At 46.9% G+C, this 27,411-nt stretch overlaps 1 protein-coding gene across 1 annotated transcript in view; it reads right to left on the bottom strand.

Annotated features, from left to right (window-relative positions):
• Nucleotides 1-27,411, bottom strand: part of DCAF10 (DDB1 and CUL4 associated factor 10) — a 218,976-nt gene that overhangs the window by 14,911 nt on the left and 176,654 nt on the right. The window contains exon 6 of the mRNA XM_086961863.1: nt 18,893-19,038. Coding sequence (XP_086817989.1) covers nt 18,893-19,038 — 146 coding nt within the window. The remainder of the gene's footprint in view (nt 1-18,892; nt 19,039-27,411) is intronic.

Raw genomic sequence — 27,411 nt, 5'->3', positions numbered from 1 at the left:
AAACTAGAAGGATACTGGACCAGGGAGGATCAGTGGCAGTGATCCTCCTTGATCTAAGTGCCGCCTTCGATACGGTCAGCTATACCACCTTGCTGGACCGTCTCTATAACATCGGAGTTTCAGGTGACGCTTTAAGGTGGTTTGACTCCTTTCTGTCTGGGAGGTCGTTTCAGATGTTAGACGGAAAGACAGTGTCCTCCAGTAAACCCCTGAGCTGCGGAGTGCCACAGGGCTCCTCTCTGAGCCCTGTGTTGTTCAACGTGTACATGAGGCCGCTGGCGGGTGTTGTCGAACCATATGGCATTAAAATCGTGTCATACGCCGACGACACCCAGCTTGTGGTCTCGCTGGCCACGGAGAACAACAAGCACTCCCCAGCAGACCTGCTAAAATGCCTAGAGGACGTTAAGGGATGGATGACCAACTCCTCCCTAAAACTAAACGGAGAAAAGACGGAGCTCATGCTCATAGGCCCAACCTCCCCTGTGCCTTTCACTTCCTTGTGGCCCAGTGCACTGGGCCTTCCCCCCACTCCCAAGGAAAGTGTTAAAAGCCTGGGAGTGTGGCTAGACAACAAACTTTCCTTCTCCACCCAGGCCACAAAACTGTCCGCTACTTGTTTTGGCCTACTTAGAATCCTGAGGAAAGTTCTCCCGTTACTTCCCCTAGAGGCCAAAAAGGTGGCGGTACAAGGTCTCATCCAATCCCGCCTGGACTCAAACAATGCCCTATACATGGGGGCTCCGGAGATGACCCTCAGGAAACTGCAAGTTGTTCAAAACTGTGCAGCATGCACCCTGCTGAAAATTCCGCGCACCCAGTCGGCCAGACCCGCTCTAAAAAGTCTCCACTGGCTGCCAGTAAGGCAGAGAGTGGCCTTCAAGGCGCTGTGCTTGGCGCACCGCACCTTCTGGAAAACGGGCCCTGCCATCAACACCGACCTTGTCACCCCCTACCACCCTAAGAGGAACCTTCGGTCGACGGAGGCATTCCTCGCCGTTGTTCCCAGAGTGAAGCGAGCCAGGTCTGGAGGTAGGCTGTTCTCTTTGAACACCGCCAGGCTCTGGAATGCTCTCCCCATCTCACTCCGGTCCAACCCAGACCTCCTCGCATTCCGGAAAAACCTAAAGACACGGCTGTTTGCTCAATCCTATGTACCTTAGCTCCTCTTCCCATCACTTTCCCTTCAACCCAGCGCTTGGACGCCTGCGGGCAGCAACCGCGCTTAATAAATATTTTTACAATTTACATTTAAAAGATCGTGATACAGAAAAGACAATGCTACATATTTTTACACATTAACAATTCGGCTTGCATTGGAAGATCAAACCCCAAGTATACATCCCTGCACCGGCAGTGAACCCGCTGGAAACTTCAGTCGTCTTGACATTCCGGCTGGCACAGTTACAGCACCACAACCACTTTCGCCCCACCCTCTCCACCCGGCCCACCCACCTCCCTTCCCTCTCAGGGCATGGAACATCAAGCAGACGCTTTCCCGAAACTAATCAGACTCAGGCATGTCCTGGGTATCCACCAACTCCCCTCTATATTGCCTCCATGCCGACCACACTTTCTCCCACTTTTTAGGGCACCCTCTACTTTTATAAATGACTCTTTCGGCCCTTTGGCACCAGTCCAGGTCCCTCTCCCAGTCCTCCACTGTTGGCACCACCTCATTCCCCCATAATCTCGCTATGTTCCGTTTTGCAACCATGCTAGCTAGGGCTAACCATATCTTGTCTCCTTTCGGCCATGTGATATCGCTCCTAACCCCTAAGATGTGCCATCAAGCTTCCAGGGGGACCTCAGACCCTACTACCTCCGCCATGATATCAGATAATCTAGACCAATAGGCCCTGATCTTGGTACAATCCCACAATATATGGAAAAACGTGCCCTCCTCCCCACAACCCTTCAGGCAGAATTTCATGTCCACATAGCCTATTCTATACTGTGTCATGCGTGGGGTGTATGAGCGATGTAGAATACGGAGCTGGATGAGCCTAAACCTAGCTCGAATTGCCACCTCTCGCGGGCCTTGCAGTGCCTCCCTCCAGTCGTCGTCATCCAATAACCCTACGTCTGATTCCCATTTCTCCCACAGGGGGAACAGTCAGGTTGTTAATAAGTTTTTTGTACGTCAGGGAGATTGCCTTGTCTACCATTGGGTCCATTAACAGTCTGTCCTCCAGTGGGGCATATTCCGGGAGTTGCTCTCCGGCCAACAGAGGTTAATGAATGGCGTGTCTAAGCTGCTGATAGTGTAGGAACTCCCCGCTCCTCATTTGGAATTCTGCCTGTAGGGCCCCCCATTCTCCAGAGGTCCCCTAGTCTATCAATGCCTATAAGGCTCCATGCGTGGAGGTCTTTTAACTTTGCCACCGCCGGAAGAAAGTTCCCGGCCCACAAAGGGGTCTGAGCTGTGAGTTTCACCCCTCCATCCCAACAACTTCGTCGCACGTTTCCAAACCCCTACCACTGCTGCCGTTTGAGGCGGGAGAGACCTATTGCATCTGCCTCTGTTGTAAAGGGCGACAGAAAGGTGCCAGCCCCGAACACCATACGGTCCACCAGCTCCTCCAAAGGAGCAAACTCCCAGCCATTAACGTTGACCAGCTGGGTCGCCCAGTAATACAACCGGACATCTGGGACTGCGAGCCCGCCTTCGTACATTCCCCTCTGTAATTTCTTAAGAGCGATCCTCGGGCAACCCCCACTCCATAACAAAGAGCGCTGCTCCGATTCAATCGTATGAAAGAATTGCTCCGGTACCATGAACGGTGCGCTCTGTAGCACATAAAGCAGACGGGGGAGGGCCATCATTTTAAATAGGACCGCTCGCCCCATTAGGGACAGAGGAAGAGTCCTCCAGTGCTCGACGTCGCCGCGTAGGTGCTTCAGCTGAGCCGAGACATTCAAACGCATGTATTCTGACTCAGTCTTCGCTATCCAGATCCCCAGGTAGCGAAAGACCTCTTTCCACACCAATCCTCCGTACTCACGTCTGAGGCACGGCGTCGGGCCCGCCAACACATGACCCAGGGATTTATCCCAGTTCATGCAGTACCCTGAAAAGGTACCAAACCTATGAAGGATCTCCAGCAGTCTCTGTATGGAAGCCGCTGGTCGTTGAACGTACAGGAGGACATCGGCGTACAAAGAAATGTGCTCCTCCGAGCCTCCCCCCAGATCTAAACCCCACACTCGGGGGTCCGCCCGCACCCACGTCGCTAATGGTTCCAGCGCTAAGGTGAACAGGGTCGGAGAGATCGGGCAGTCCTGCCTCGTGCCCCACCCTAGTTGAAACTCCCTAGACAATGCACCATTAACCCTTACTCTCGCCAGTGGGTCTGAGTATAGCAGTTTCATCCATGCTCGAAATTTGTCTCCAAACCCCATCTTGGCCAAGACTGCGTAAATGTAGTGCCATTCCATGCTGTTGAAAGCCATATGAGCATCCAGCGAGAGCAGGGCCGCTGGTGTGCCAGGTCAGGCCGATGCCATCTGTATCACCCCATATAGACGCCTCAAATTAAGCAGCGTGCTTCTGTGTGGCATAAAACCCGACTGGTCCGGGTGTATCAGAGATTGTACCACCACTCCCAGTCTGGTGGCTAAAATCTTGCCCAGAACTTTTGTTTTGAAGTTTAGGAGTGATATTGGCCTGTAAGAACTGCACCTTTCCTGCTGCTTACCGGATTTATGAATCACCAACATCGTAGCTGAGCTAAGATCTTTCGCAAGCCGCCCCACCTGTTGAGCCTCCTTGTACATTTCCAGCATATGGGGTGCGATTCTACTGGAGACACACCTAAACGCCTTCGCCGGGAAGCCGTTGGATCCCGGCACCTTCCCCGCCTGCAAGTCACCCATGGCGTGTTCTATCTCCGACAATGTAATCTCGGAGTCCAGAATGTCCCTATCTGCTGGTTACAACGTGGGCAGCTGTAGGGGGGCCAAGAAGTCCTCGCATTATCTCTCACTCTGCTAAGTTTGGGACAGATAGACCGTTTCGTAATAACAAGCAAACTCTTCCGCTATGTCCACAATCTTGGTCCGCACCGCCCCAGACTGTGTCCGAATCCCAGGCACCCAGTTACGATCCCTATCCCTCCTCTCCAGCCAGACTATCATCTTGTTGGCCTTGTCTCCCAGATCATACACACGCCGCTGGGTAGCTAGTGCTCGCGACCTCGCCTGATCACAGAGCACATCACACATTTCTTTCTCCAGGAGGTGGAGTTTATGCCGCCTATCCTGCTGTTGCTCTTGCGTTTCCTCTCTTTGCTTCTCTAATTCCTGAAACTCCAGTTCAAGCCTATCTATCTGGGCACTTTTCTCCTTCCTCCGTTTCCCCACCTCCGCTTGCACAAATTCCCTGACTACAGTCTTGTAGGCCTCCCACACTATGCTGTGCAACCGAACTGAGCTGACATTATCCATGAAGTATTGGTCTACATGCTCCCTAAACGGTGTCTGAAACTCCTGGTCTTTAAACAGGAAAGTGTCCAGCCAAGGGGGTGCACTCCAGTCCCTCCCAGGGCCCCGCAGCTGCACCTCCACTGGAGAATGGTCCGAGATGCATCTTGCCTTATGACACCCACTATGGAAGGAGTTCATGCCACTCACTTGTGTGAGTAGGTAATCTAGTCTGGGCCCCGACCCATGTGCAGCAGATATATGTGTGTATTGCCGGGGGGGTTATGGGCCCTCTAGAGGTCAACCAAGCCCAGTGCCTGCACGAAATCCCGGAGGTGGCTCACCCTCCCTCTGGGGGATGAGCCCGGTGACCTATCAATGTCCCCTACCATAACATCGTTCATGTCGCCCCCTAGGAGTAGGACCCCAGTCGGCATGTCTAGTAGCAGTTTCCCTATGTCAGGGAGGGTTGTTCTGTGCAACCTCGGAGGGACGTAAAGTGAGCAAATATTTAGAGTTAGAGCCTCCCACTGTCCCGTGATAGCTGCGTACCTCCCCTGGGGATCCAACCACTGTTGCCAGATTACCAGCGGGAGGGAATTCTTTATCAGGATCCCGGCGCCCCTGGAGCCAGTATAAAACCGGCATGCGCCCTAAGTGTGTAACCAAATCTATTGAGGGCCTTATAGTGATTCCCTACCAAATAAGTTTCTTGAAGCAAAACTTATATCGGGGCCGTGCCTAGGCAAATATTTAAGGACCATGGTGCGTTTAATCTTGTCCCGCAAGCCGTTAACATTCCAGGATAGTACCGTGACTGTCTGTGCCTTCGCCATGTGTATCATAAATGTAGATCAGTAGAAACTGTAAAGGGATATGCAGAACTCTGCTACCTCCCACCACCCATCTACCGTGCCTCAGGAGCCAATTAAACTTGGTAAAAAACCAACATTGAAATCATAAACAAACTTGCATCCTTCCCTCCCCAACCCTCGGATCCCCCCCCACACCCTGCTTCGCAGGCCAAACGGGTCCCGCATACCACAACAAGCAGAGCGCCTGTCGCCCAATCAACGAAAAACTAAGGGGTAAAAGTAGCAACCAAAAGATCAGCCTGAGGGTGCTGCCCGCCCCCATTCCACAAGCCCAAATCACCCTTCCATGTCAGAGTGTCTGGTGGAAAACCTAGCACCACATACATCTCCCACCCTCAATCATGTTCCCCCCCCCCCATACCCACAGTACTTTACCACATGTACGCCAGGGGCAAGATTGCCCCCCACCCCTCAGTTCTTGTTCGCGTCAGGCCACCAAATTCCCATCACAAAGTAGCAATCAGACCCACATGGGAGTCCGCCAGGAGGGCACGTTGCCTAATTATATACTTGCACCAGGCCTCTCCCATCCGAATCAGCCCAAGTCCGGCGAGGCTGACAAGCTGCGTATCCCATCTCTGTCCGGCGTCGGAGGAGCGCCCTGCCTCTGAGAGTCACCTCCCACGGAGACCTACGAAGATGCTGGGGACTGGGCCTCTGCATTCCGCCATCCTCCCTCCTGGCGTGAGCCATGCGAGGGCCGCTGCGTTTCTTCAATCCACGCCATGGCTTCCTCAGGGGATGTAAAGAATAAGGATTTGCCCTCAACCAAGATCTTGAGGCGTGCTGAAAAGAACATCATGTACTTGAAGTCCAGCGCTCGAAGTTCCTTTTTGACTCCGTCAAACGAGCGGCGCTCCTGCTGGACCTTGTACGTGAAGTCAGGAAAGAACCTTATCACCGCATTTTCTATCCGGAGGTCACCATGTTGACGTGCCGCCTGCAAAATGGCGTCCCGGTCTCGGAAATTGAGAATCTGGGCGATGATAGTCCTTGGAGGGGCCCCCGGGAGACGAAGGGGGACCGGAGCCCGATCCGCACGTTTGATGATAAAGAACTTGGAAAGTCTCTTGGGCTGAAGGCGTTTTAAAAGGAGGTCCTCCAAGAACAGATCCATGCTTGGCCCCTCCATTTTCTTCGGTCCCTTCCTTCCTGGTCCTCCAGCTGTGCCGTATTCAGTTTTTGCTGGTGGGTCAGATGCTGGACCTGCTGCTGTAGCGGTTTGGTGGTGCGCCGAAGTTCGCCAATGTCTGTAGCATTCTGAGCAGCTTTCTCCGATGTTTTATTGAGGTCCGCTCGCTGTAACGCCAACTCGATGGCCACCTTATCGATCTTTGTCTCCAGTGTCGTGCCCAGTGACTGTATGGCTTGCATAATGGCAGCCAGCGACGGCTCAGACCCCTCCGCCACATTTCCTATGTGAGCATCGCCTCCTCCACCGATCGGGCCGTGTACTTGTCAATGGTGTTGGCCTGAGTGACAGTGGGGTTTTTGGGTTTGACAACAGTCTTGGAGGGGAGTCCCGAGGCGCCATTGGAGCCACCCCGTTTGCCAAAGCCCTCAGTCTCACCGCCATTATTCCGGCCACGCACCCCGGGCGCCATCATTCCCAGCCTCCACCACCGATCTGCAGCGTCACTGGAGCCTCCCTACAGGCCGTCTGCACACCGGTGGGCACAACCCAGACCCAGCAGCGCGCACTGTCTCAGCCTTCTGTTGGTTGGGGTCAGCGTCCGACCCTGTCCCTGAGTCCGCCAACCTGTGGCCCAGGATCCAAGCAGCTCCTCACCGGTGCCTCCAGCCGTCCTCCCTCTGCACCACACCCAGTCGAGTGTCGCTCGATGCCCACTGATCCTCTGGGGCCTCAGCGGGGAGGCGCTCTCAGTCTCTCGCGGGCAGCCGCCTGTGTCTTCTGTGCGTCCCCGACGCGCCATCACAGAAGCCCGGCCTCGTCCGCACGCGAGGCCGGGGCTGTACTTTCGCCACAGGCCAGAGTCAGTCCCTGGCTAGGCCGCTGCAGTTGGGCTGCATCCCTACGCTTTACGGGGGCGGAGAGGGACCGGAGCAGTCTCTCCGGCGCCGGAGCCCTCCCACTGTCAGGATCCGTGACAGACGGGAGAGTGGTGGCAGGATGAAGACCGGATTTAGGTTTTTTTTTTTGCCGACCGTCGGACGAGCCTCGAGACTACGCGGCCATCTTAGCGGCCAACAGGCCACGCCCCCCTCATTATCCATTCTTAGCCTAACCGAAAAAGGTGGAGGTCGCATGCGGCGCTGGAATAGCGAGATATTGGACAACGAGTCCGAAAGAAACAGCAATATTACAAGCACACTTCAATCCCTTGGGGAGGAAATCAAACGGAGAGAGGATCTATACAGACATTCCAATGAGAAGACCCTCCTGCAGGATATTAAACTAAAATACTCCTTAATTCCATTGTTAGTAAGAGAGCCTACCTTTGTGTTCTTGCTCAAAAATACGGACATCTTTTACTTTGTAATAGAGCTGGTAAACTATTAGTAGCTACCCTTAAATATACCAATCTCAACACCCAAATTTCCCATATTACAGACAAGAACGGCTCAAAAAAACTCCTCAATCATGATATGATTGTTATTCAAGACTTCTACGAGACATTGTACACCCTCCCCAATTGTCGTGTGATAAATTAACATGTTTTGAGTTTCTTCGCCCTCTTTTCTTGTCTGATACTGAAAGGTTACACTCGAATAAACCAATAGAATCTTAATAAATTGTTAAAGCCATTAAGGCGATGCATTCGGGCAAAGCTCCGGGTCCGAATGGCTTTCTAACCATCTTCTAGAAGTCATAGTCATATCATACTTTATTCGATTAATTAAAATCATAAAAGCAATTACAGTAAATTATTCCAAGATTAAAAACAATTTAAACCAATTCATCATCACAAATGTACAATTAAGAATAAATAAATAACACCATACACAGCAGAATAAAATTGTATATAAAATGGAATAAAATAGAATCACACCTCTAAGACATTCACTATCGATCTTTTGGACTTAATGCGCATAGCTGCAACCAAGAAGCAGGCAACCCCGAATATTACCCGGGTGCTGCCCAACAGTTGTAAATACATGAGTGCAGGCCACACTTGTGTGAAACCCGCATCTCTCAGCAGAGGTACCAGAAACTGTTTTCTGATATCAGCAAAATGGTCACAGAACATGATAAAGTGCATTAAGGAAAATTATCACAACTGCAGGGAATGTACTGATCTGATTTTCCCCATACTGGAAAGTAACCCAGGGAGAACTGAATAATATTAAATCTAAATCTGACAAGAAGGTGTCGATGGAACAGGAGAGTAACGATCTTTAGGTAAGGTTCATTGAGTGGCGTGGTCAGAAGCATATAATTGGCCCCGACACTAGGTTTTAACAACTCCACCGCCTCCCGTTCTTGCACAGCTAATCCCAGAAAGTTGTCCTTAATCCAGTTTATGTCACCCTTCTGCAACGAGTTTGGTGATGCGTATAATTTTGGCCGTCCCAATTTGCAGAGTGTCTTTAATATAGGATAGCCAGGGAATTTTGTTTGGTAAATATAGTGCCATACAATCTTTTAAGATAGTGTGGTTCAATGTAATCTCATTGTTGAGCCAAGTTTTGGCCCAGCAAATCAGGGGGGCCAAGTGTAACTGATCGGTAATATAACAGTCCTGGTTCAGAATGCACCGAAAATACTGGAGTGGATTGGGGGACCGCTAATAGGGATCTGAGAAATTTGTTCTCTATAATCTGCAATTTACCTTGAGGTAAAACCCCCCACAATGAGGCGCCATACAAAGCTATAAACAAGCATTTGGACTTATACACTCTTAACAAAGCTTCGATAGGACGTGACCCCAACCATTTTGCAAAGCCCATAAGGGCTGAGGTTGATCTAGTAACAGCAGGGCCTTTAGCTTTCCATTGGGGTCCCCAGGTGCCCCTTTCGTCGAAGATGACGCCCAAATATGGGAATACCGGAACCCTGGATACATCCGCCCCATTGCAGGTAAAGATTTTTATTCTAAGGGTCTTAGGTCGTTTACCTGCGACCATGACGTGGGATTTTTTGTTATTTACCTGGAGGTCTAAAGAACGCATAAATTCCCCCAATGCATCTAGGAGTCTCTGCAGCCCCAGTCCTGTGCGGGCCAATAGCACCGAGTCATCCGCGTAAAGAAGTACTGGCACCGCAGAGTCCCCAGCTCGCAGTACATCTAATGTCGCTCCCTCCAAAGATTTTTCCAATGAGTTTATATATGAGGTGAACAGGAGGGGCGCCAAGATGCAGCCCTGCCTGACGCCTCGTTTGGACCTAAAAAAGCTGGTGCATCCCCCCTCATTGTTGACTCTGATAGAAGCTAATAGTCCTTGGTGGAGAGCAGCCATAAAATTAACTTAAGACGGGTCAATCCCTTTATTATATAAAATGGGCCACAGCTTCGCTCGGTTGACGGGGTCGAAGGCCAAAGAAAGGTCCATGAAGGCCATATATAACAGGCCATCCTTGGCCTGGGGTGTATTTGCGGATTAGCATGTAAAGATTTAGACATTGGTCAAGGGTGCCTCTTTTGGACCTAAACCCATATTGCAGGTTGGAAAGGACCCCCTCTCCTTCAGGCAGTCCTCCAATCTATGCAGGATGACTCTGCCCAGGATCTTAACGGCAGAGTTAATCAGGGAAATCGGCCTGTAGCAGGCGGGGTCACTTTCACATTATTATGGAGGTTGCCCAGGACGAAGGGAACCCTGAGGTGCTAGTGGAATTGAAGACATTTGTTAATGTCTTCGTCCAGAATTTAAGTGGGGTCCTGTATAAGTCCGCAGGGACGCCATCAGGCCCGGGTGCTTTATTTTTTGTCATCTCCTCTATGGCCCTTAGGACCTCTGCCTAATTAAAACATAACGTGGGGGCTGGGTGCATATGTACGAGACCCATCTTATCTGTGGCGCCCTCCGTGATGTCATAAATCTTACTAAAGTGGGCAACCCATTTCTCATCAGGGATCACACAATCCAAAACAGAATTGTCTGAACCAGAAAAATAGGGGTGATTAACGATTGCCCAAAATTTGCTGCTGTCTCTAAGAACATCAGTAGACATAAGGTTAACCCAGGCCTCCCTATTAATATCCCTTTTACAATTAGCTATGGCCAATTTGTAGTTTTTCCTTCGCCCAGCAACAAGCTCACGATTTCTGGGCTTTTGTTTTAGGGCATGCAATAATTTTTTATGAGCTTCCGAGCAGTTCGCATCAAACCACCTAGGTTGGTTTGAGGTTATCCGCTTGCTGTTAGACTTTAGGTCCTGGTTAATTTGTGTACAGATGGAGACATAGGCACCAACAATGGCTTTACCATCTGCCGTGCTATCTAAGCAGACTGCCATGTTTGCATGTGCCTTGGTTACAAGATCCTTCATAAAAGTATCTGGGACCACCGTAGCCCAATTAAGTCTCCTGCCCTGATCTTTGGGAATTACGTTGTTAGTATCTGTAAGACTCTCCTCCCGTCTGGTTATAACATCACCAAAGGTCAGCAACAGTACCAGGGGGTTTTGGTCACTGAAGACTGAGACTACAACTTTGTAAGAAAAGACCACATTTACTATTCCTGGTGAGACAAAAATAAAATCGATCACTGTGTCAGCATCTCTGCCTTTAAATGTCGGGACCCTATCCTCCCCCCTTCCCTAATCTACCTCGAACAAATTCATATTAGCTAGTAAATCTTCCAGCTCTTCCCCTTGTGAGGTGTGTTCAAAATGGGTGGTAATGGATCCGGGGGGCCCCAATTGGTGTTCTGCCAAGCAGTCCCAACCACACGGATGAATGTTAAAATCTCCCATTAATGTTATTTCGAATAAAGCATTATATTTTGACCTGAATTCATCTATAGAACTCACCAAGGAACTAAGGTGAGTGTTCCGCAAGTCCTTCTCAGGAGCATTATAAAAATTTATCAACAAAACAGTTGAATGATTGGGACTAACCCACTCTAAACACAAAATATTATCGGAGGCCGTCTCCAGCTTTCTAAAAGACCCAGCAAGTTTCAGTGATATAAGCATAAGCAATCCTCCTTTTGGTCAACCACCAAGTCCAGAGACCGCCTTCACAAAGAAACTACAGTACCCATCCAGGCAGTAATTATTTCCTATATCCCAGGTCTCCTGTAGTGCAATAATATCGTGTTGTGTCACGAAGTGTGTCCACCTCTCATCAGCAGTTTTGTTTCTCAACCCTGCCACATTCCAACCAAGTAATTTGTGGGTGGGGAGAAGTTCAACCGGCCTATTCCGTCCTATGCCACCCTGCTGTGTGCGTGATGGTCAATCATTGGTTTCCAAACTGGAAAGGGGAGAGAACCTATTTGATAGATTTAATCCAGGGTGCATTCCTGCACGATGTAAGTCTGGCGAACCTGAAGGGGCTGGGACCCGGCCCTCTTCCCTCAATAGGGCCTGTGGTGTTTGATAAGAGTTATTCTTCATGTCAGGTACTCTAGAGTGGGATCGTAAAAACTGTTGCAATTTCGGTGTATAAGATCTGATCTGTAAGTGGGAAGGAGGGGGATAAAAGTAGCCCAGAGGAAGCGGCCTTATGCCAGAACCATCAATCTGTGAAGCGTCCCACAGTAGACTATCAGCAACGTTTGGGCTCTTAAAATTAACCACCACACAGTCACCCGCTATACATTTATCTCTCTTCCCTACCCACCCAACCCGTCTAGCCATAATGATGTTTGATGCTACATCAACGCTCCCACTGCTAAACTGGGAACACCACCTTTTTGTCCTGTTCATGAGATCACCCTCAGTTTCCACAGAGCCATTGGCTAGGCACGGTACCCCAGTTAAGATTACCACTAAGGGTGCGGCGTCAGGGGGGAGGTTTAATGTGCGTAACTTTGTGTGGCCAGGCCCAGAGAGAGCTCATGACCAATGGGCAGTAGTGGCTTAGGGACCAAAGATTTGGTCTGCTGTCCCCCAGGGTTTGAATCAGCCCTGATCCCTTGGGTTTTTTGGGTCGTGGGCTGGATATGGGGAGATTGACAAGGCCGGGGTTCTGGGGCTGCCCGCTGACTACCTATCCGCTTTGAACTTTCTCGCTCCTCCTTTCTATGCAAAGGGTCAGAACGATGTGACCTGAACTCCCTCATAAACTCATCAATATGTTTGCATTTCTTTAGAATATTTGCCACGCAAGAGTTCAAGGAGTCCACTATGTCCTTTCCAATGCTCACAAGTGCCGGCTCCAGACGTGATTCAAATAAGCCTTCCACCAGATCGACCAAATTGGCGGATAGGCTAGGATTAGGTGGTCTGTCTGATCTTGCTTTAGACTGTTTCCGGGAGCTTTTCCCACTGTTACGTTTTCCTTAATGAGTGACGGATTCATGTCCCTCAGACTGCAACATTTTGTCACTCCCTGGGGCTTCTATGGGATCTCGAGTGAGAGGATAAACCTGCGGGGAATTCACGAGTACGATATGTGGTTCTATTGGGATAGGGGGAGCATGGTCCAATAAGTCCAAGAGTTCTGTGTCAGTTTGTGTGATTGCCGGTATATCTAGTCCCAGTTCCTTCTCCGCATTAGCGATTTCTGCGCTTAAGGCCCCAACTGCAGATGTGAGATATGAAATTGTCTCAGACTTCCTGGGCACTTTGAACATTAAAGAGGGCGAAGGTAAGAAGGCCAGTTTGCGCTTCCCCATCTTTAAGGCCAAGGGGAGTAGCCCGTCCCGGCCTCCTCTGGCCCCTGATGGCCACAGATGGCCACAGATGGCCCCACCCTTGTCCCGGGCATCTCCCGCACGCGACTCGCGGGGCGAGAGGCGTTCCTCGGTTTTCACCTGGGGATTGTAGTCCCTGCCCTCGTGGCGGCGCTGCAAGCCAGAGAAAAACGTCCCCTCACGGCGATATGGACACACTCAGGAGTCGTGGGCATCAACAGGCCATTGCCCTCACGGCAGGAAATAGATGTTAGCGTCCTCAAACACTTAGAAAAAGGTTCCCACTGAGCGCTCGGCGCTCCTCGGTTTTCAAGCGCCTCCGGGCGCTCCGATGGCATCACTCGTGCGCCGTGGCCGCCGGGGCACCTGGGGATTGTAGTCCCTGACCTCGCGGCGGCGCTGCAAGCCAGAGAAAGCCGTTCCCCTCACAGCGATATGGACACACCCAGGAGTCATGGGCATCAACAAGCCGTTCCCCTCACGGCAGGAAAAAGATGTTAGCGTCCTCAAACACTTAGAAAAAGGCTTCTATAAGTGTTGTACACATTTTTTTTTATCAGCCACAATAAAAAATGTCTTTGATCATTATGTCCTATTGGGGATTGTCTCGGGTTCAGCCGCCGAGGCCACCATAGTGGTCATTCCGAAGGAGGGCAAGGATCACTCTGATCCCAAATAAATCCATCCTATTTCTTTTTTAAACCTGAAAGCCAAAATCGATGTGAAAATCTTAGCCACTAGATTGGAAACTTATATCCCTACACTTATTCGTAACTCACAAACTGATTTTGTCAAAGGCCGCCTTGCTAGGGACATTGCATTGAAGGTGAGATCCTCCTCAAAACTGAGCCGCTGCTTCTTTGAAATCATGGACAGTGAGATCAATGGGTAGACAGTCAAAATATCGAGTTGTAAATATCGACTTACCATAATATCGAGTCTGTAATATCGAAGGAGCATAATATCGAAGGCAAGAATATCGTAGGACAGAATATCGACCCAAGGTAAGTAATATCGAAATACTTAATATCGATGTAAGTAATATCGAAGTTAGTAATATCGATAGCATATATATCGATGTTAATAATTTCGATGACACTAATATCGATATTTGTATTATTTTATAGTTTTTTATTATGTATGTGTTATATGTTTAATTTAAGTATTTAAAATAATTACTATTATATGTGTATACATTTTCTATAATAATATAGAAATTTATAAGTAAATTTGATGTTTTAGTACTGGAGCGGGTTGTGGGTTTATAGGGGAATAGGGTGGGAAGTAATTTAATTATGGTAAGTTGATTAATAATTAGTAGGATTAATTAATTAATTATAATTATTTGCTAATTAATATTGATTAATTGGGAAATAATTAATTGATTAATTGATATATATTTTCTGTAGCGGGATGTGGGTTTATAGGGGAATAGGGTGGGGAGTAATTTAATAATAATTAATTAATTAATATATGTTTTTAAATATTTATAAGTAATTAATTGGCAAATAATTAATATTAATTAGTTAATTAATTAATATAATTTGGTACATATTTTAAATTAGTAATTAATTGGTAATTAAATAATATTAGTTAGTTAATTACATTATTAGAGTAATTTATTTATATATAATTTTTAGTTACTGTTAATTAATTAATTGGGGAAAAATGATAATAATTATTAAATTATATTAATTACAGCTTATGTGCTAATATATTTACTTTATTGTTATTGTTAATTAATTATTAATTGCTAATTAAATAATATTATTTAACTTTGGGTTAAGGAGTATTTTTAGGGTTCAGGGTCATTTTTGGGTTTTTGGGTAAAGGGGTATTTTGAGTGTTTAGGGGCAGTTTTCAGTTTTTGGGTAAAGGGGTGTTTTTAGGGTTCAGGGTCAGTTTTCAGTTTTTGGGTAAAGGGGTATTTTTAGGGTTCAGGGTCAGTTTTCAGTTCATGGGTAAAGGGGTATTTTTAGTGTTCAGGGTCAGTTTTCAGTTCATGGGTAAAGGGGTATTTTTAGGGTTCAGGGTCAGTTTTCAGTTTTTGGGTAAAGGGGTATTTTTAGGGTTCAGGGTCAGTTTTCAGTTCATGGGTAAAGGGGTATTTTTAGTGTTCAGGGTCAGTTTTCAGTTCATGGGTAAAGGGGTATTTTTAGGGTTCAGGGTCAGTTTTCTGTTTTTGGGTAAAGGGGTATTTTTAGGGTTCAGGGTCAGTTTTCAGTTCATGGGTAAATGGGTATTTTTAGTGTTCAGGGTCAGTTTTCAGTTCATGGATAAAGGGGTATTTTTAGGGTTCAGGGTCAGTTTTCAGTTCATGGGTAAAGGGGTATTTTTAGGGTTCAGGGTCAGTTTTCAGTTTTTGGGTAAAGGGGTATTTTTAGGGTTCAGGGTCAGTTTTCAGTTCATGGGTAAAGGGGTATTTTTAGGGTTCAGGGTCAGTTTTCAGTTCATGGGTAAAGGGGTATTTTTAGGGTTCAGGGTCAGTTTTCAGTTTTTGGGTAAAGGGGTATTTTTAGGGTTCAGGGTCAGTTTTCAGTTCATGGGTAAAGGGGTATTTTTAGTGTTCAGGGTCAGTTTTCAGTTCATGGGTAAAGGGGTATTTTTAGGGTTCAGGGTCAGTTTTCTGTTTTTGGGTAAAGGGGTATTTTTAGGGTTCAGGGTCAGTTTTCAGTTCATGGGTAAATGGGTATTTTTAGTGTTCAGGGTCAGTTTTCAGTTCATGGATAAAGGGGTATTTTTAGGGTTCAGGGTCAGTTTTCAGTTCATGGGTAAAGGGGTATTTTTAGGGTTCAGGGTCAGTTTTCAGTTTTTGGGTAAAGGGGTATTTTTAGGGTTCAGGGTCAGTTTTCAGTTCATGGGTAAAGGGGTATTTTTAGGGTTCAGGGTCAGTTTTCAGTTCATGGGTAAAGGGGTATTTTTAGGGTTCAGGGTCAGTTTTCAGTTTTTGGGTAAAGGGGTATTTTTAGTAAATTAATTATTAATACTTATTGTTTAGTACATATATATTATATCTTTACTGTATATATTTTTATTTATTAATTTTAAACATTATTAGATACTTTTAAATATGTTTATTTTATTTATTAGTGTTATATACTTACTTTTACATTTATATATATTAAAAAAAAAAATCGATATTTTTAACATCGATATTTTTTACAACGATATTATTTTTTCGATATTTTTGTACTTACCATGTTGTAGATAGGATGTCGATATTTTTGCCCTCGATATTGTTGACTCGATATTCTTGTAGGTCGATATTTTTGTAGTCGATATTCTGTCATAGATCCAGATCAATGGAATCCCTGGGGAAGGTTTAGTAGAAATCTTGCCAGTTTCTGGATTAATGAAATGCCGGTTTTGTCTGGCATCAAATTCTTCTGCTAGTCTCTGCAGGATGGGACTGTTGGATTCCTTCCATCCCAGTGTTGACTTAGTGTTTGGTCTCTGATGATTTTGGATCCGTGGGGTAGGTTAGGTGCCCTTTGGAAGGGAGGGGTTTCAAAGACAAAGTTGAGATGGTGGCGGAGGCCTTCGTTCTGACCTTTTAGCAGCCGGACGCACAACTCCTGTAAGAAAGGTGCTCTGGCTTGGAATAGGGGCACTTGAGCAAGTGGGATTTTGCACTCTGGCTCTGTGCTGCCATGGTACTCATGTCGCTATATCTTCTTGGTGCAGTTCTCTGCTAGTTTGATGCAGAAGGTGTCCTTTCCTGGTCATCTTCCTTGGAGGCGCTCGAGGGAGATGCCTCATGGCGGAGCTAGGATGCTAGGATCTCAGAGGGACCAGTCGCTTCCTTTTCAATGTCAAGAGGGACCTGCTCCCCCAAAAATGTAGGATATCAGAGAGTAGGACGGCTGCATTTTCAAGAACACCCAAAACCTCTTTTTACACCGAAAGGTGAGGCAGAACACACAGGTAATCTTGTTATGACTGTGGAGAGGTTGCAAATGCTTTACAAGGTCACCCAGAAATAGTTTGTGTTGCAGTCTGGACAAAATTGGAAAGATGTACATTCCATCAACCCCTTCCTGTCTGTTTTCTCTGAGGCGAGGAAGACTTGACTGAGTAACAGACTGGGGTATCGAAACTGTCAGCCAAAGTAAAGAGGTGCTCCTGTTGGGAGGAACATCAAATATAGGTCAAGTGTTAAGAATTTATTAGTCAAGCTGTTTGTCTCGAGAAGTGGTACAGTTAGGCCCGAAAAGATAAAAGGAACATATTGATCTCAGAGACACTGATGAGCACAAACAAACTAGATAGTGGAAAAAACGCTCCGAGATGTAGTCGGCACCCATGAGCAATGTGGACTAAGGGAGGAATCACAGCACATTTTGTGATCCGAAACTTCTTTGAAAATAAACACAAGTTGTAATATTTGAGCCCAACACTAGAAGACAGGAGTACGCAGAGCATGTGTGTCTACAGTCACCCACATTTTGTCTTTTCACGAATACCAAGTGCCAAACTATAAAAAATGAAAAACATTTTAAAAAAGACTGAAGGTATGAGGGTAATGGTGGAACAAGGGAGAGGAAAGCCCAGAGAGCCAGAGAGGGCAGGGGAAGAAACACAAGGGGGAGAGAAGGCAACACTGAGAATGGGGTGAGGAGGGGAAAACACATGGAAGACAGCTGGAGAAGAAATGCACTCGCGGAGTACTGAAGTAAAAAACTGTTTGTCAGCTGTCACAAGAGATGGCTGAAAGACACATGTAGCTGTGAAGTACCTAAACAAAAAGAAAAAACAATACATACATGAAAGAGTGGCTGAAGGACACATGTAAAGGGAGTTCAGGGAGGGCTTGGCAATTAGGGCTGGACTGCTCCTATTAAAGCAGGGTCAAGAATGGTTTGCATATAACTGGGTCACAACTAAGGTGGCATTGTGTGCAAAATAACAATGGATTGTGATGAGGCACAGAGTGATTACAAGTGGTTGAGATTATTTCAAGCATTCCATCCATTACCGTTTTGTGTACTTTCCATCTCACCCTAAGTGGGATAGTTATGCCTAGACGTGGGTACCATGCACACTGTCACTGGAACTAAGTTGTACCTGGCTGATGAGCCCTTAACTAGGACGAAACCAGTCCTACATTGCTTGTGTTTCGGTTTAGGGAGACCTTGTCTTGGCAGTTCAGGCTGGACTTTTCTATTGGAGCAGTGTCAAGACTGATTTGCATATAGCTGGGTCCAAACTGAGGTGGCATGGTGTGCACAAAAAAAGATGGACTGGGATGTGGCACGAATGATTACCAGTGGCTGAGATTAATTCAAGCATTCCATCATCATCGTTTTATATACTTATTTTGGAAACAAGTAAGAATATATACTTCAGGAGAGGGACAAACCAGATGAACAAGGCACACAATCGAAAAAGAAGCAAGTGAATGAGTAACAAAAAAGGCAACCAATGGTAAGCAATGGGTAGGATTTAAGCCTCAAGTGAGTTTTCGTACACTGACACAGGTCTATTGCAACGAAATGGCTGGCGCTGTCTGGTAAGGATCAAATTAAAATGTAATAGGATGGCTTATGTAGATGTCAAGTGAACTGTACGTTTCTGGATGGAGCAGAAAGGGTTTGGGAAAGGAAAATAAAATCTAGAATCCTAATGCAGTAAACAGAGGATGTCCTAGAGTTAACAAGGCAAGAATCTACCAGAAGCAGAAACGGTAAAGATGTACAGCTACCTAATCGGATTACAGATATATTAATAAAACATGCATTTACGAATTTGCATACATACTCAGACATTTAAGCACATTATTTTAGCCCACCAGAGGTATTTCTAACTTTCAAAACTGCCTTCTTTAGTGTTACCTCTTGGTCATCTGTGTTACTTGAACATCGAAGAAGCGTGGCCCATCCTTTAGGATGAAGTTGTAATGAAGTGATGCAATTCCCACGATCCCTCTCGCCAGGAACCTCAGGTGTCAAAACCTCAAGACTATTGCGTGGTGATGCGCCTAAGGGGAGGAGTGGATTTTACTTGGATGCAATATTTTCAGAGCTAATTCCCTATATATCAAATGACATGGACTAGAAAATCTGATTTAGTCTCAAATTACTTAAGCAGATGAATCAAGCATCTATACATAAAAGAGCATGAAACTATTTTAATAGAGATGACATTTGTAACTGGTACAGGGTAAGGTACACGTAAATACAGCTTCCTCGTTTCACAACTTTTATATATTGAAATGTTTTATTGAACAAGATCAAAAGTGAGATTCTCATACTCCAGTTAAAGGAATATGTTACTTACCTTGTAAGCATCTGTTCATGGCATGTAGTGCTGTAGATTAACATGCTTTGCATACTCCTGGCATCTAGTATTGGGTCTGGATGTGTGCAAGTTGTGTTTCATCGAAGAAGTCTTTCAAATCACGAGGTAGAAGGACTCCTCCTCTTGGTGATAATGCGTATGATCATCGACTCCCCTGTTAAGATTGTTTTCCCACAGGCGGGTGAGAATGGGGTGTGGAGTAAGTGTCAGTAAAGAGCTGTCTATACGAAGTAAACTGCAGCAGCCACAGATAGCCAGGAAGGATGGTGGGCTCATGTGAATCTATAGCACTACATGCCACAAACAGATGCTTACAGGCTAAGTAACATTCTGTTCAAGGCATGTGTGGCTGTAATACACCTGCTTTGCCTAGACTGTAAAGCGGTCCTCACCAGAAGCGGTTGCTAACCTGTGGGTATTGCAATTTGGAAAAGTATAAGTAGCACTGCTTGTGGGCGTGCTAGAACATCCACGGAATAATGTTTTGTTTACATGTGTGGTGTAGATCATGTAGCTGCTTTGCATATGTCAGCTATTGGAATGTTACCTAGGAAAACCATGGATGCTCCTTCCTTGAGAGTCCAGTGTGCTCTAAAAGGTGTAGGTAGAGTGCTTTTGATTTTAGCGTAACATGTTTGAATTCATTTAAGTATACATCTGGAAATACTAGATTTTAATATAGACTTTTTATGAGGTAGTGAAAAAGCAAAAAATAGTTTAGTTCAATGTAGAAAATAAATGCTTTTTTGACATCTAATGTGTGGATAGACATCTCCACAACTAAGTCTGGTTGAGGGATACAAAACAGCAACTCGATTGATTGAGGTGAAAGTGAGAGACAACTTTTGGGAGGAATTTAGGGCTGCTACGGAGAACCACCCTGCCTGTGTGGAGCTGGAAGAAAGGTTCTTCCAAGGTTAATGCTTGAAGCTCACTGACACGTCTACGTGAAGTATTAGGAATTAAAAATGACACACAAGAGAGAAACTGAAGGGGGCAGGTATGCGAAGGCTCAAATGAAAGTCCAATAAGTCGTGTAAGAACAATGTTAAGATACCATGAGGGTGCAAGTGGAACCTGCGGTGGAATTACTCTCCTAAGCCCCTCCATGAAGGCTTTAATGACTGGTATTTTGAATCAAGACGTGTTGACTATTTTGTAAATAGACAGCTAACACGAGATTTAACCTTATGGAGGTGAATGCTAGCCCAGAGTTGTTAATGAAGCAGGTAACAAACAATGTTCTGTGTAGTGGAATTGAAGGAATCAATTAGTTTTGAATGACAATAACAAACAAGCCTGTTTCACTCAGCACGTAGCATGCTTGGGTGGTAGGCCTATGGGTTTCCTTAAACTTGGTCATACATTTATGGGTAGATTCAGGTAACTGAATTCTATGATATCAGGAGCCAGATCGCCAGGTTGAAAGCCTGGGGATCTCGGTGCCTGATTTCTCCATGGTTCAGAGTGAGAAGGTCCGGCCTATTAAGGAGCATCTCACGGGGAAACTACAAAGTGGTCTGGAAATGTTATGAACTAGGGCTGACAGAACCATGTGGGAGCCACTAGTATTAGTGTGAGAGATGTTTGCTTGAGCTTCCGAACCAGAAATGGAAGGAGAGGGAGAGGAGGAAAAGTGTAGGCAAAAATACCTGACCAACTCATACATAGTGTGTCGCCCTTCGATAGTGGGTGTTGGAACTTGGAAGTGCAGTTTGGGTATTTGGAGCCGTCAGTCATTGCGAGCAGATCTATTTGAGGGAACCCCCATTCGTGAAAGTATGGGAGGAGGAATTGGGTGTGGGGTTCCCACTTGTGGACTTGCTGCTGCATCCTGCAAAATTGTTGTCTCTGTTCCCGGAAGGTATTCCGCTAACACAGTGATCCACGGCCTGGGGGCCACATATGAGGTTTGTTGCGTTGGGGGACGCAGAGTGGGCAGGGACTTTACTTGTGAGTGGGGGGTAGCGGTGCAGAATGGAGACACCGTTTGATGAGGGACAGCCTCTTTGTTTTAAGGATAAGAAGGATCGCCGCATTTAGCAGACTGCTAAGTGTAAGCTTGGTGTACTTACTGGTAGCAGCGAGTACGGACCTTGGAGTATGGCTGTTTAGGGTCTTCGTCGTTGCAGGAACATTGTGGGTCTTCAGGAGGCGAGCGCTTAAGGTGTGACCTAGTGAAAGGAACAGAAACTGTAAAAATGCGGCGGGGTGTTGTAAGTTGTGGTCTTGGGGGTGCTTTGGAGATTGGGAACCTTGTGTATGTTGGGATTGGGCTGCTGTGTGGAAGGTGTTGGTCTCGAGATTGGTCGTTTTACCATATGTTCTCATAACTCCCTTTCTTTTGCAGTTCTCAGCCGACTTAAGGGTTCTGGAGCAGGCTGTGGGCTGTGTGTGTTTTATGTGGTTCTTGGATGTAAGGCATGAGAAGAAGACTCGCTAGGTGCAAGAAGTGGGATCAGATTCAGGTGCTGGGCAAAGGAAAGTTATTTTCTGTGCGAGTGGTGCAAGTGGCACTGCTGTACATAGTGCACGTAGTTTAGTGATTATTCAGACTTGGGCCTGCAGAAGTGTGTGCCGTTTTAGTTTGTTCATGCGATAATGTATTTACATAAGTATGGCAGTGCACGTCACATAGTTACCATTACATTTGGGGCAGTTAAGGCTCCCCAATAATCCCATAGTGATGCTGGAGCAATATGGTACCTGCAAGTCCACTTGAATTATGCAACAGGAAAGGAGCCAATTATGTTGCAGGATTGACTAAATTATGGAGCACTACAAGGCACGTTATGCATCATAATGCGGTGCATTTTGTGATGGTATTGCTTCATTAGTTTGTCATTTTTACATGTTAATACTGCATGGACAAAGGTTTTACACCATTAGTACCAGTTTAACAAGTGAGTACAGCCATAAGCAACAAAGAGCCCGGTTAACATTTGAAAAAGGGCCTACTAATTCGCAGCAACAGTTGCTGCAGCGTTTTTTTCTTTTAGGAACTTTTGACCTGTTTCAGCTAGAACCTACACTTCTGCATATTGTGCAGCAGATGATGCGATATGTGGCAAATGAGGCAAACCCATAATTGTGCAGGAAACTGCAATGCCTCAGAATCGTATCATTAGAGTGGCCCTGGGTACCAGCCCTTTCCACCGATTTTTGAATTGACATTGTGGTGCAAACATAGATGGGATGCATCTTTTGATATTTGTCCCGTGTAGGACTTTCAGGTATAATTGGGGTTCCCAGTTATGGTATTTTGTTTTTGTCATTTCTATTTGTACGTATTTGATTTTGCTAATGGTATATATATTTATCCATATTTAATGTGAGTTTTGCGAAGAAATGAATTTTAAACTAGTGTATTTCCATATTTATGTAACCAATAAATGTGCGTTCATGCTTTGATATGACCACCCACAGATGATAAATCAATGCACGTATATGAAAACATGAACATTTTAGTATCAAGGTTGTGCATATCTACTGAAAATTCCTTTTTTAACCCCTTGCCTGTCAATCTGCACAGCTATTGGCCAAGCAGTCATGATGGACAGTATTTAGAATCACTCCAAAGAATCCAGAATCTGTTTTTATCCACATTTAAAAATAGGCTTAAAATAGTTTTCTGTCTGCAAAAATTCGACATTAGGGAGCCTTTGGTAAAAAGTAACGGTAGACCAGGAACACCTTTACCTGAGGTTGGATACACAGTTAATAGAGCATTGGAGGCAGGGGTTAAAGTAACCTTTGCTCATGAAAATGTGTTTCTGTTTTATAACTAATAGTTTCTTACCTGTCGGTGTAGTTTTGCAGCTTGATGATCTTTCTGGATTCACTATGCTGTGCATATTCTGCGGTCTTGTGGTTGGGTCCGGATTCGTAGTCTTTTCTTTGTTTTTTTTCGTCGCCCAGGTGGGCGTCGGCGTCACCCCTTCCTGGGTGTATTTCCGGTGACGTCGGCATCCTTCCTGCGGAAGCTCCCACCCTTGGGCGCCATCTTCGGATTCTTTTTTCCGTGTTTCTTTAGTTTCCGAAGTGATGGCAATGTTCTATGTAGGTGAAACTTTTTTTAACCGCTTTGTATAAAAGTCATCCATTTAATTATTTTTTTTGACCACCTCTTTCTCTCTCCAGCCTCATCTTTCTGGTGGAGGTGGGTGGGTTCGCTAGTTAATCCAGAAAGATCATCAAGCTGCAAAACTACACCGACAGGTAAGAAACTATTCGTTTTGCAGCGTGAATCTTTCTGGATTCACTATGCTGTGCATAGATTTTGTAGCGGTTTCTCATTTCTGTGGCGGCTGGGTAGAAGATGAGCTTTGGTTCTTGAATATGTGCTGGAGCACCTTTTGTCCAACTTGTGCTTCTTTGTTCATTTGAACATCAACGCAGTAGTGCTTCGTGAATGTGTGCACTGAAGCCCATGTTGCCGCCAGGCATATGTCTTGTATGGGTGTATTAGCCAGGAAGGCTATTGTCGCACCCTTTTTCCTAGTGGAGTGGGCACGTGGTCCCTCTGCTAGTTCTTGTCCTGCCCACTTGTGGCAGAGTTGGATTGTTTGCACGATCCATCGTGCAATAGTGTTCTTTGTTACAGCCTTACCCAAGAAACTGTTGGCGAATGACACGAAGAACTGCTTTGTCTTCCTGTGTCCTTTTGTCCTCTCGATATAGTGCATGACCGCCCTTCTGGCGTCTAGGGTGTGAAGGGCTCGCTCTGCACTATTTGTTGGTTTTTGGAAAAAACTCGGAATCTGTATGGACTGGTTCATATGGAATCTGGACACCACCTTTGGCAAGAAGTGTGGGTCAGTCCTCATCACAACCCTGTCATTGTGTATTTGTATGCATGGTTCCTGCAGAGTTAGCGCCTGAAGCTCGCTCACTCGTCGTAGGGACGTTATTGCAACCAAGAAAGCTGTCTTCATGGTCAGCATCTCTAGTGAGGCCTTGTGGAGCGGTTCAAAGGGCTCCGTCATGAGTTCCGTCAGGACTATGTTCAAGTTCCATGCCGGTGGTGGCAACCGCTTGGGTGGTGCGATCCTCTTCGCTCCTTCCAGGAATCTCTTCACAACCTGAGAGGTGAAGAAGCTCCTGCCCATCTCACCCCTTGTATAGGCGACTATCGCTGCCAAGTGGACTCTTAAGGAGGACGAGCTGAGTTTTTTCTCCAGTAAGTGCGTGAGGTATTTTAGCACTGTGGAGTCCTTCATTTTATTGTGAAGTCTTTCCTTCCTGCACCATATTGTGAATCTCTTCCACTTTGCCCCGTAGCACTTCCGTGTGCTGGGCCTTCGTGCCTCCCGAAGGACCCTGAGGGTGCTCTCAGGCAGTCTCAAGTGTGCGAATTCTATGTCCTCAGGAGCCACGCCACCAGGCTCAGGCTCTCTGGCTCTGGGTGCAGTACCTCTCCGTTGTGCATGGAGAGCAGGTCTTTTCTTCTGCCGAATCTGTGGGGTGGACTATGTGCTATCTCCATGAGCTGCGAGTACCATGTCTGTCTGGCCCACTGTGGTGCGACCAGTATCAGGGTCATGTTGCTCGCTCTGCACTTGCTCAGTACTCTGTGTATCAGTGGTATCGGGGGAAAAGCGTAAGCAAATGTCCCGGACCAATCTATCCATAGGGCATTCCCAAGGGACCCTTCTTCGGGTTGTCTGGATGCAAAGCTTCGGCATTTGGCATTCTGGTGTGTTGCAAACAGGTCCACTGATGGCGTTCCCCAATTGTTGAACAACCACTTCGTCTCCTGGGCATTGAGCTCCCACTCGTGAGATGTCGATGTCTGTCTGCTCAGCCAGTCTGCCTGAATGTTCTCCTTCTCTGGTAGGTGTATGGCCAGTAGGTCTATCCTGAGGGGGATGGCCCATCTCCATATCTCCTGCGCCAGTGTCGAAAGCGTTGTTTACTGTGTTCCACCCTGCTTGTTGATGTAGAACATCGCTGTGGTGTTGTCTGTCTGCAGCAACACCCTCTGCTTGTACAGTCTTGTTTGGAAGGCTTTCAATGCAAGGAAGATTGTTTTCAATTCCAGATAATTGATGTGCTTCGACGCATCTGCTGGTGTCCACAGACCCCTGACTGAGCTCTTCCATGTGAGCGCCCAATCCCATCAGGGATGCGTCTGTGGTGATGGTCACTGTTGGTGTTGGGGGTGTAAGAGGCTTTCCCTTTGCTATGTTCTCCATGGTCCACCATGTCATTTCCTTCTGCACTGCGTGCGTCACAACCACTAGATCCTCCCAACTCCCTGAAGCTTGTGACCATTGTTCCTGGAGCCTTTCTTGGATGGGTCTCATGTGCAGTCGTACGTTTGGTACCAGGTGGATGCATGATGCCATCATCCCCAAGATCTTGCTCGCAGTCCTCACTGTCAGAGCTTGTCCCTTCCGGTAGAGGCGAGCTTCCCTCACCAGGGCCCCTGCTCTCTTGTTGCTGGGGAACACTCTGCCCTGCAAGGTGTTGATCTGTGCCCCCAAGAAGATCTTCACTTGTTCCGGCTCCATTGATGATTTTTTCCAATGGATGGAAAACCCCAGGTTTATCAGCGTTCTCGTCACTGTATGTGCGTCCTTCTTGCATTTCTGGTACGAGTCTGCTTTCACTAGCCAGTCGTCCAGGTAAGTATATACGTGTATCCCCCTCCTTCGTAGGTGCGCTGCGACTGCCGCGAGGCACTTCGTGAAGACCCTCGGTGCTGATTTTAGACCGAAGGCTAGTGTAGTGAATTGGTAGTGGCTGTCTCCGACCGTGAACCTGAGCATATGTTTGTGCGTTACGTTCATTGGTATGTGCAGGTAGGCGTCCTTGAGGTCTATTGTGACCATGAAGTCCCCAATCTGCAATTGCGGTAGCACCTCCTGCAGGGAGGTCATTTTGAATTTTTGTGTTCTTATGAATGTGTTCAGGAACCTGAGGTCCAGAATGGGTCTCATTGTCTTGTCGACCTTTGGCACGAGGAAATACGTTGAGTATATTCCCTTGTTTCTTTCTTTGAAGGGAACCCGTTCTATGGCCTCCTTTTGAAGGAGCTCTCTCGCTTCTTCCTGAAGCCGCTGCAGCTGTTCGTTTGTTAGTGGCTTTCGCTTTGGTCTCCTGCTTGTTGGTCTCCCTTCCAATTCTAAGCAGTACCCTTATTGGATGATGTTTAGAATCCATTTGTCTGATGTGATCTCTCTCCATTCCTAGAGATAGAGTCTTAATCTTCCACCCACTGGTGTTACGTGGTGGTAGTTTCCATTGTGTCCTGACCCCTTTGTACATGCTGCCCCCCGGGGGCCTTTCTGTGGGCAGGCACACGGGTGTTTCTGAAGTCATTTAGAGGCGGGCTGCTGGCCCCCTCTTTTATGCTGTCCACATCCATTTCCTCTCCCTCGAAAGGACTGGCCCCTTGACTGGTACTGCCAGGACTGCTTCTGTTGACTCTGTTGCGCCTGCGAGTCAGCCTGGTGCGTCTGTTGGAAAGCCTGGTGTGAAGTACCTGGCTGGTTTCCACCTCTTCCGCCGGGCCTCCGTGACTGGGTGCCCCTTTTGTTGCCTCTGAACTGCAAAGCTCCCATGGAACGTGCAGTTTCATTGTCTTTCTTTAGTTGACTGAGTTGGTCGTCAACTGTTGTCCCGAACAGCGTCTCGCCGTTGAACGGAGTGTTCAAGATGCTGTGTTGCACTTCAGGCTTAAAGCCAGAGATTCTGAGCCATGCGTGTCTTCTTTCCGTGACACCCATCATCATGAGCCTGCTGGAGGTGTCTGCACCATCCAGGGCCGTCTTGAGGCAACAATTTGCCGCATTCTTCCCTTCTTCCACCAGTTTCTCGGCGTTCTGCCTGGCCTCCTGGGGTAGGTCTTTCACCAGTTTTCCTAGCTCCTCCATGATCTGGTACATGTGCCTGCTTATGAGGGCATTGGAATTAGCCATGCGCCATTGGGTCGCGCCATTCCGTTCGATCCTTCTGCCCACTAAGTCCATCCTCTTGCTCTCCTTATCAGGAGGAGGTCCAGAAGTGGTGGCCAAGTTAGCCCTCTTTCTTGCTGTGGCTGTGATGATGG

Source organism: Lissotriton vulgaris, chromosome 3_1, assembly GCF_964263255.1.
Source record: "Lissotriton vulgaris chromosome 3_1, aLisVul1.2, whole genome shotgun sequence".
NCBI classification, from domain to species: domain Eukaryota; kingdom Metazoa; phylum Chordata; class Amphibia; order Caudata; family Salamandridae; genus Lissotriton; species Lissotriton vulgaris.
This window is presented reverse-complemented; position numbering and strand designations above follow the sequence as displayed.